General features: G+C 29.7%; 1 protein-coding gene across 1 annotated transcript; it reads left to right on the top strand.

The window, feature by feature from the left end:
• Window positions 1-701: 701 nt before the first annotated feature.
• On the top strand, window positions 702-7,090 carry LOC105617802 (tropinone reductase homolog At2g29260, chloroplastic-like). The gene is made up of 9 exons (XM_012199357.1): window positions 702-789; window positions 1,640-1,852; window positions 2,169-2,422; window positions 2,624-2,836; window positions 2,884-2,921; window positions 5,314-5,446; window positions 5,833-6,097; window positions 6,161-6,336; window positions 6,680-7,090. The coding sequence occupies exons 1-9, from the start codon at window positions 702-704 to the stop codon at window positions 6,851-6,853; spliced, it is 1,554 nt and encodes a 517-aa protein (XP_012054747.1). The 3' UTR covers window positions 6,854-7,090.
• The last annotated feature ends 3,704 nt before the right edge of the window (window positions 7,091-10,794 follow it).

Raw genomic sequence — 10,794 nt, 5'->3', positions numbered from 1 at the left:
AGTAAATCTGTTTAAATTTATGCGACAATGTTTATTAGATAATTGCAGACATATATGATCTCATATGGTCTCATAAATATGCAGTTGTTAGCTATAATTCATTATAAACTCAATTGATAATTAATCTTCATTGGCCTTGAGATGCGTTTAAAATGACAAAGAAGCAATTGCATCTCGCACATTACGCAATAATTGGTCTTTGATCAAATTTAAGAAATTTAATTGTTAATATTTTAATATTATAATTAATAAATATGTATAATATAATTAAACGGTAAATATACAATATAATTATATTAAATAACTCGATGAATGTAAAAAATTGAATAAAAATTTTGCTCTTAAACAATTTATAAATAATATATTAATGTGGTTAATAAATACATGCAAACATAAACGAAATAAATTGGAATTATTCCGATTGAATTCTTCTCCTGTTTTTCTAATAAAAAAAATCTATTGATTTTTTTATTTTTTTCGTAAGATCAAAATTGAATCAGATGTAATTCCATCTGATTAAGGCCAGGCAGTGGTCAGTTACAAAGAATTTCTTTTCTTTTCTATCGAATTTCATACCTATTGAATTTCATACCTATATCTGTCCTCCTTTTTCACTATATTGATGACTAGAGCTTGTAAACGCAATCGGATTATCGAGGGCTTCTGGTTCGCAGTTGCGTCTCAAGTCTCACTGCAGAAGAATGGAGCGATGGAACGGAAAAGTGGCCGTAGTAACTGGTGCCAGCGCTGGAATTGGTGCAGCAATCGCACGAAATCTTGTTAAACAAGGTGAAGAAATGTTCCAATTACAATAAATTAATATTATGTTAAAAATTCCTTCGGCGAGAAATTTGACTTTACGATTGTACACGTTTATCTCGACTCGCGAGATAATTGTTGCCGTAACGTCCACTAATTGGGAAGTGTAATATCACTTACATTCGAAAGAAAACAAGATATTGACGTGCTATTTGAAATGTTGTAAAATATTCAAAGTCTTATTATTAGAGAATTATTTTAATCCTCGTTTGAATTAATATTGGATTGGCAAGAAAATAATTGCGTTTTTTTAAAAAGCATCTATCAGTAAAAACGCAATTATTTTCTTACCAACCAATATAAATATATCTTGATAGAGTAAAGTTTCAGCTTTAAGAATCTCTTTTTTAAATTGCGATACGACAATTTTTAACGGAGTTATGAGCAATTAAAGTCAATGTTTCTTTTATTTAATCCGCGATAACTCAGTAACCAAAAATCGTAGGAATATTTTTAAAAAACAATTTTGTAGGGAAAATATCAAGCTTTCACGATAAGTAGTCGAAAATTTTCTCAAATTTGTTTTGAGCACGTTACAAACTTACAAAGTGAGAAGAAAATTTTCCGTCTTTTTCAGCTAGTTTTTGATATGTAAAAATTACCAAACTCATATAAACTTAAAAAATATGGTAAGCTTTTAAAAGTAGAGATTTCAAATTTTAAAACTCTTTTTTTAAATTTAAATTTCATTCATTATTGACGAAGATATTATATATACAACAATATATATATACAACTTTGAGCTAAAAAAAACGCAATTCCTTCCTTGCCAATCTAATATAATATGAAGCTCATTGGTGTGATCGTTTTGTTATGTCAGGTATGATAGTGGCAGGCTTCGCGAGGAGAGTGGAAAAAATTAAGGAAATCGCTGATTGTTTGAAAGATTCCTCGGACAAACTCCATGCCGTGAAATGCGATGTCACTAAAGAGGAAAGCATAACCATAGCTTTCGCGTGGGTGAAGGATAATCTTGGACCGATAAGCGTTCTCGTTAACAGTGCTGGTATCACCAAAGAATCTTCGCTCATAGGTAAAGATTTTAATATTGGACAGAAGAATTTAAAGAAAACATATGAAAATTTCTTCAGAAGTAAAGAAATATTAACAAAATTCGAATTTAGAATTTATGCGAAGTTCTTATTATGGATCTGTAAGAGCTTTGCATAAATTTTAAATTCGATGTTAACATTTCTTTACTTCTAAAGAAGTTTTCATGGATTTTCTTTAAACTCTTCTGTTCAATCAGATATACAAAATAGACAATTTTATTATAAAAAAGATAAAAATGCATTATTGTAGGGAATAACGTAAAATAATTGAATTTAATTCTCCAATATGTTTTACAGATGGTACTTTAGAGGACTGGCGATCCGTGTTCGACGTGAATGTTCTGGGACTCTGTCTCTGCACACGCGAGGCAGTACGCATGATGCGCGAGACGGCGGATGAAGATGCCATCGTGATTCACGTGAATAGTTTGGCTGCCGAGAGAGTACCTTTTGTTCCAGGATTTAGCGTATATCCGGCATCAAAGCGTGCTATCACCGGCCTGGCTATGACTTTGCGACACGAGCTTGCGGGCACGCACATACGTGTCACAGTAAGACAATTAATAAATGAAACGTAACTATTCCTCAAAACAATGTATTTTTATTGAAATCATTTTAAATTCTCTCCTTATTATATTAAAAATTATTTTTATACAATTAATGATAAGAAGTATGTACATATGTATTTAAAATAGAACAAGCTTATAAGATAAGAACAAATCTTTTTAATTACATTATTTCTGTATATGTAGAACATTAGTCCTGGTTTGGTTGCGACGGAATTCATGGCTTCTTATAGCATGTTCTCCCCGGAAGTAATGGCAGCAATGCCGGTTTTGAATCCGGACGATGTGGCAGCGGCGGTAATTTATGTGTTGTCTAATCCTCCTCACGTGTTGGTATGTCGCATATACGTCTTTAGACAATATTACGTTTCTAAACATTGTCCTTTTTTGTCATATAAAATAAAATTTAAATAAAACTTAATAAAAATGATATCTTCTCCTTACAGATACAGGATGTCATATTGAGACCTTTGGGTGAATCGTGGTAATCGATTTTCAAAGCGACGATCAAAGACGAAATGTTGAATGTAATTAGAATAATTGCTTTTCATAACTTTTTGAAACTAAAAAAGCGATTACTTATGCTTCTTTTTATATTTCTTTTCTTGTTTATATATTTTAGCATGGCAGATTGATTGAAAAAATTCGCTTATATTAGTAAGAACCACAAAAATATACAATACAATGTACAATAAAATATAATACTTTGTTATGTAACTCTGATTATCATAAAATAAATATATAAATATATATATATATATATATATATAAAAATCTAAATAATAAGTTTTACATATTTTTAAATATCATATTGCAATGGAGCATATTAAAAGTTTAAGATAGAGATGTCCTAAATTAAGATCCATTATTGAGAAATCATAATAAACTTTACGACTACTACTGAAAAATTTGTGTGTTGCTGAGCGTTGTTGCTGCACTTCGTGCAATTAACGATGCATCTGCAATATTGTAAGGATTTCTACTACGATTTTCAATTTTAAAGAACAGTGATATATTCTGAAAGAATCGAACATAATCGATATAAATCAACAGAAAAGATGAATGTACGCAGAGACGCGTTGTTCGCACAATATTCGCAGTTAGTTAGAATTTTCTCTTTTAACTGTGCCAACTTTGTATGCGGATGAGATCACTTCGCGAAAGATCCTTCACGTTCTCTGAAACTTCTGATATAGTGTCCCTAACAAAGATATCGCAGAACGTTTTATCATTTTCTTCGGAAATCGTGCAAATTCGTTTCGTCAGCATTCTCGATCCCGTGCTATTTTTATTATAATCTAAAGAAGATACTGTTTTAATATTAAACATTAATTAATTCTGAAATCCTGGTATTACTTTTTACTCTTATTTTTGTAACCTTATTACTGATTATCTCAAGTAATACAGTATAAGTACTTGCAAAAATGCTAAAAAAGTTATATGTATTTTTTTTAATGCTTTGTAAACGCTACTTGGAATTACCTATTGCTCTAAAATAATTATCTATTACTGAATGCATCTTATTATATAAAAAATATTTTATATCTTGTAATATTCATGCATTAACATTCGATAAAATTGTATCTTGCATCAAAGCTTTAAGATGAAATAATAACAAGTATTTTTTAAAGTTATTAGAGGAAGGAATATAAAATCGACTGGATATTATTGCAAAAGTATTCTATCATATTAAATAAAACATACAGATGTTTTTTAATTTTTTTAGATTATTCTAAGTGTTTAAGGTAGTAAAATTAAATTTAAATTATATGTAGAGAATCATTAAAAGTGCAATAAAATTAAAACTTATAACAGTTAGATACAATTATTAAATAAAAAGTTGCATATCAAGTTGCATATCTGCTAAGATGTTGATCGCAATTCATCGTATATTTTTAACAATTATGATATATTTATTTTTATGAAAATTATTCTTAAAATTCATGCATTCAAATTTTTTTTCTATTGCATATAAATTTCCAATTTTAAGAATAATTTTGGTAAGAACTAAAAAAAATACCGTAGTTGCTGCAAAATGTACAATTATGATCAACATCTTGACAGCAATATAACATGCAATTTTTTATAAGAATTGTATGTAATCATTATAAGTTTTTTAATTTATATTGCGCTTTTAATGATTCTTTACATAATTTTAATTTTACTATTGTAAACACTGAGAATATGATTTAAAAAAAAGTCTAAACGTCTGTATTTATGTTTCACTTAATATGATAGAATTATTTCGCAATAATATCCAGCATTGGCTCTTATGCTCCTTTCTTAAATAATTTTGATTTTTTTCAAAAAGCCGTTATAAATTTTAATTTAAATATTTTTTATATAGCCTCTATAATAAAATGTTAAATTAAATATGTGTATTGTATGTATAATTTAAAATAAAAATATTTTTATATATTTAGATAATATTAATTTTTAAAAAATCCGAAAAAGAACACGAGACATATCGTAGATCATGCATGCTATATAAATAACAAAATATTGACTTTAATTAATTATTATTTTCATTAATGATATTTCGTTTCCGTGATAATTAACACATTCGCGAACGTATCTCAAGTTTCAACAACGACGATAAGTCTTATCGGTATATGACCACGATATTATATTTCAGATGGAGGTATTCTTCTGCCACGTGCCAAAAACAAGCAATAATATCACAAATAATATGCAATACCCGCACAGAAATGCATCATTCAGAAAGCAATGAATTATCTAGACGTAGATTATACACGACCCTAATCGAAGTTCAGACTTTCAGCATGATATAAATAGGTGTCGGGGATGTGGATTGGCAGAAGCTTCTCGTAGCAGTGAACAGCAATCTTCTCTCGTTCCTTTCAATTAACCTTCAGTATGAATACTTTAACGAACAAGATCGCCCTTGTCACCGGCGCCTGCTCCGGAATTGGTAAAGCAGTCACCGAAGAATTGGTGTCGAAGGGACTTAAAGTTATCGGCCTCTCTAGCGATATAAACAAGCTGAAGGTATATTTAATGTTAACATTATCTAAAATATAATAAATTGTATATAAAAAATGGATTATGACTATGGTTTACTTGATGCTATAAATCAGTCAATTAGTAAAATTTTTTCTTCCGATTGGTTAATTAAATTACTTCGAAACAAATTTGTTGCGTAAAGTGCATTTTATTTAATAACAATAAATGATATTAATAAATTATGAGTTAAGCCAATGGCATACGATGTTTGTTTTCCTACTGAATTAGAATCTTGTCATCGAATTGACTACGATGCTGGCACTGACAGCATCGCAGCCAATACGGCAAGATTCTAATCCAGCTAGCAATCCAGTAGGAAAACAAGGCATCGTGTGTCGCAGACTTTATCATCTCTTTTATGATTTCTGTAGCTTCTTGTGGATGAGCTGAAGGACAAACCCGGCAAACTATATCCTCTTCAATGCGACTTAAGTCTTCCGAATGAGATCGAAAGTACATCGGAGTGGATAGAGAAAAACCTGGGTAGTGTGGATATCTTAGTAAACAGCGCTAGTATTAGCTTAGATTGGTCCAGCATCAACGGTGGTATACAGGAACTTAAAAAAACTATTGATATCAACTTACTTGGTTTATCGCTTCTCACTAAGAAGATTCTGCAATTGATGAAGAACAAAGGTAGGTATCAAGGAAAATTAGAAAAAATTATTTCTATATCTTTGATAAATAAAAAAATATTAGAAATCGACAACGGCTGGATCATCAATGTCAACGATGTATGCGGATTGAAATTGTTGCCTCTTGCCTCCGATCGACCTCTTTCCCCGGCATATGCTGCAAGCAAGTCCGCGTTGACCGCACTGAGTGAATGTCTTCGTTTGGAGTTAGCCCAAAACGAGTCCAACATCAAAGTGACCGTAAGTAACTTCGAAACTGTACTATAATACCGAATTGTTTTTTTAAGTACTTATGTATAAAGTCAATTTTATCATTGCAACATAAAGTTAACACTGTTTCAAATTATGATCTCTTAACATTTTATTCGTCATTGAAAAAAAATTTGGTTTTTCCAAATTCTTACGGACAAAGTAAAGTATATTTAAAGCATAGTATTAAGAAATTGCTTAAAAAAGTAATAATAATTTGTTTAATAATTTTTTATTAAATAAAAATAAAAAATATTTCAGAAAAAGGTATACTGAAAATTTGTTTGACAGTTTTTTTTTATTTCTGTTAACATGATTCATTCTCTTGCAACAGAACATCTGTCCAGGCTTGGTGGAGACCGAACTCAACCAACAATGGTTGAAGGAAAATTCACGATTGGCTTTAAAACCAAAAGACGTGGCGGACGCTATTCTCTACTCATTGCAGACTCCAGAGAACGTACTTATCAAGGATCTTATTATTACACCCCTTCGGGAGATTAATTGAGACTGGACGAAATCGTTGTTTATGACAAACATTGTAGTATTTAGAGCACGTGTGGCAAATCAAATAAAGCATTAACAATTTTCAAATATGATGTTAATTTTCAAACATGAATTCGTCATATTTATCTTAAAATTCTCAGGCTGATTTTATAAGTTTTTATTTTTTATATTTTTTATATTTTTTTATTGGCAATATCATGTACAAATAACAAAGTTTTAATAAATAACATCAACACAGCTTTTTTGCGTATTAATCATCGTGACTATTTTTTAAAACTTCAAACACATTTTATAAATTTATGCACATTTTATAAATTTATTCTTTTCAATATCACTTTTCATTCTCTTTTATATATATTTTATATATTTTTTTTATTCTTTTCTTTTCGTTCTAAATGTGTGTGTGTATATATATATATTTTCATATTAACGCAAAAAATGCATAAATAAATAAACGGTTTTTTGTTTAGTCAGCTGTTCGATTTGTTTTCGACTTGTTTTAAATAGAATAAATCTCTTATTATAAATCAGGTACAAATAGAATTATTCTTTAAAGATTTTCATATAAATGTGTGCTTAATTTGTAGCTTTAAATTTTAAAAAGGCATGTGCCTATTGCCTATATTATATCCTAACAAAGCAGCCTAACAAAGTATACGATAAAAAAATTTCAAATATAATACTTACCCAAGGTGGAACATGGTCACGACTTTTTTATTTACAAACCCACGAAGGCATTAATTCATACCTTAAACGCGTGATATTACTTTAAAGTAGATCTATTCATAGGCGAATAATTGAAGGAAAATTGTATAAAACAATATCATTCTTAATGTATTTATTTTTAATTGTCTCATTTGCCAGTTTAATAATTCACAAGAATTTTTAAAGAGAATAAGGTACTGTGTAGAGAAAAGAATTGCAAAGAAGCGTCATGTTAAGGGAATCCTATTTAATGAAAGTATGAAGCAATCGGAATTATATTTTGTGAAGTACATTCTAAATTGTATGTCCTGTACAATGTAGAAAATATTTAGGTATGTACAATGCGCGGAATAATAAATTTTATATATAGCAGATGATAAATTTGTATATAACAAAAATGCGCAATAGAGAAATTGTTATTATCAATTTGAATAATCGTATTTTAAATTTTGTGGATAAATACACACTATGCAAGACTGTTATAGATTCAATGCTATTCATATTCTTCTTATTGCTATACAATTCGTACAATTAACTATAGCAGTATATATATATATATATATATATATATATGTATATGTGTGTATGTGTATGTGTATGTATGTATGTATATAACACAGAAATAACACATAAAATAATTAAAAATATACTTATCTGTGATGTTAATTAAACAAAAGAGTAAATTGTTATAAACTAATTACTGCTATTGTTGCGAAATCTGTCTTGTGAGTTATGTATAACAAATTTCACAACAATGAGAATGAAGCTAAACACAAAGAGGATCGGTTATTAATGCAAACACATTTTAAGACTTTTATCGAGGCAGGCTTTTTATATTGCGTGTTACTAAATTGCATTTGTCTTGTTGGTGATAAAAATGAAAATACGAATGTAAGAATATTTTCGAAGAGAGCATGCAGAAATAAATATCGATAGTATCTCAGGTATAAACTGTTTGCACAAATACCTTACAGCCATCATCTCATCCGCTTTTCATTTCATCCGTGAGAAAAATGACATCCAATTATCTTGTCAATTGATCCCGCTAAATACGAGTCCAAATTCCGTATCTGACCTAGGAGATAAATCCGTGAACCCTATGAAGCGTGAACGATATCATGCTTCCAAATCCACATTCTTCTACATCGCATATCGTTCCCTTAATGAATCCGAGTGATCCGGTGAATACAGCGCAGGCAATTTTATCCTTATCCAAAAATATCCGTCCATGCATACTAATTTATCCCGTTTCGAATCCTGCTAGCATCCTAATCCAAACATATCCGGAGAATCCTGTCCGTCGTACCGTTTGTAAGGAGTTCCTCTAAAATTATGAGGTTCAGTTCCCGTCAAGATGACAGACAGGTAGTGTTACTCAAATGTACCATCCTCTTGTTTATGTCAGTTAAATCCTGAAGACACTGTGGTTTACAATGTACGCGAGAAAAAGATGCACTTGACGGTCACGATTGGTCGAGAAAATAGCAATAGTTATCGGGAAACACGTTTTGTTTGACAATTGGACTTTAGATCGCCGATATTATCGAACAATTATTAGACATGCAACAGTTTTTCCAAAGAATCACTTCCACCTTTCACTAAATACGAAACGTTTCATATGGCTAATAAAATTGAGTTTAGTATTGATGTTATACGTTGTATCAAGAAGAGGATAAATATCATGCAGAAAATCCATCCTTAATGAATGATCCGAAAAATTAATCTTCACTAAAGTTCAAAAAACTTTAGTTATAAACCAAACAGAATCCAGTTATAGTTGACAATCCATTACTAGTTTGACTCAGATTATAAATAAATTAATAAACGCGCGGAATGCTTTTTTTTTCTTTTTAAATCGATACGCGAAAATAATACGCAACTGGAAGCACTTTAATCCTGATAAGCACATAACATAATGAGGAAGTTCCACTCTCGTTATGTTTTTCTTTAAAACAGCGACACACAAAAATATTTAGTTTTAAACTGGGATTCTACTAGTTTTAAAAAGAAATATTAATCGGCATTCATCGCCTCCTCGTAATGGACTTGCCAACGTTTCCTGAGCCAGCAATTGAGAATCCTTTCTCTCTCCTGATCCTGAATTTCCTCTTGAAAGTATCCTGTTTCGCTATTCTCATTTTCATCTATGTCTTTTAATCCTTTTATAATTTATGCTCTCCGTATCGCAAATCCTCCAAAACGCAATCCATCTCATTCCAACGTCAAGCGAATGTGTATTATATCCATCCAAGAAGTAAGATCGTGTTGATTTCAGTTTTTCATTCATTGTGTTACAATCCCAATATACAAAAGAAGAAAAAATACATTAGTTTCTTATGTGATGTAAATTAATATTAGATAGTTTATTAATGCAAATGTAATGCCTGTGATATATAGAATTATAAAATTGCGTATATCTAATATAGACTGTATGAATGACAAAAATTTTAGACATTGAATTAAAAAAAAAAAAAATTGATATAGCGAAAATTTATCAAATAAACTAAGATCACAGAATTAATTTGCAAAAATAACATGAAATACACAATATTCAATGTTTTCCTTTCCTTTATGTCAAGAGTTTTAAGATATAATAAAAATTTTCAAATGTGCAATTTAATTATGCGGTTCCAAATATAAGTGAAAGGAAAACACGAACAGAGAAATGCGAACGACAATATATTAATTAATAGTTATTTCACCGCATTTCTCACCGAATTTCTTCGTGTATGTTATTTGAAATTCATCTTAATCTGGATATGCTGTAAATGTCCAGATTATTCATATATATAATGCTGTATATTTTCACATCGAGAAATGTTAAAGATCTAAATAAGTTAGATATTTTGTACTGAAACGTAACATGAAACGCAATCTGTGTGCAAAATCAGGAAATGACCTATGAAACATTAAAGGTCATCTATTGTCAAATACAATTGCGTATAAAGTGAATTAGATTGTATAGGAGTGATAATAAAAGAATTTTGTGCCAAATATAATTATGTGTGGTGTATAATAAATATTAACTGTTACACTCATATATTTCGTTATGTGTATACGCGCGATATATTGTCATCACTACTTATTCAATTTGGAATTATTTTGATTCAAACGATAAGTTGCGTAAATGAATCGTGTAAACAATCTTGAGGTATTTATTTCTATATACATGTTATCTGTTAATATATGTAGATTATGTATATATATATATATATATATATATATATATATATATAT

Source organism: Atta cephalotes (genome assembly GCF_000143395.1).
Source record: "Atta cephalotes unplaced genomic scaffold scaffold00001, whole genome shotgun sequence".
NCBI classification, from domain to species: Eukaryota; Metazoa; Arthropoda; class Insecta; order Hymenoptera; family Formicidae; genus Atta; species Atta cephalotes.
The sequence above is the reverse complement of the archived record's forward strand: the minus strand, read 5'-3'. Positions and strand labels throughout refer to the sequence as shown.

What these genes read in the sequence shown, in the direction of transcription:
- LOC105617802 (XM_012199357.1), top strand. Translation starts at nt 702, where the DNA reads ATGGAGCGATGGAACGGAAAAGTGGCCGTAGTAACTGGTGCCAGCGCT. An exon ending in GCGATATAAACAAGCTGAAG is followed by an intron (nt 5,447 to 5,832) that starts GTATATTTAATG and finishes TGATTTCTGTAG; the next exon opens with CTTCTTGTGGATGAGCTGAA. An exon ending in AGTCCAACATCAAAGTGACC is followed by an intron (nt 6,337 to 6,679) that starts GTAAGTAACTTC and finishes CTCTTGCAACAG; the next exon opens with AACATCTGTCCAGGCTTGGT.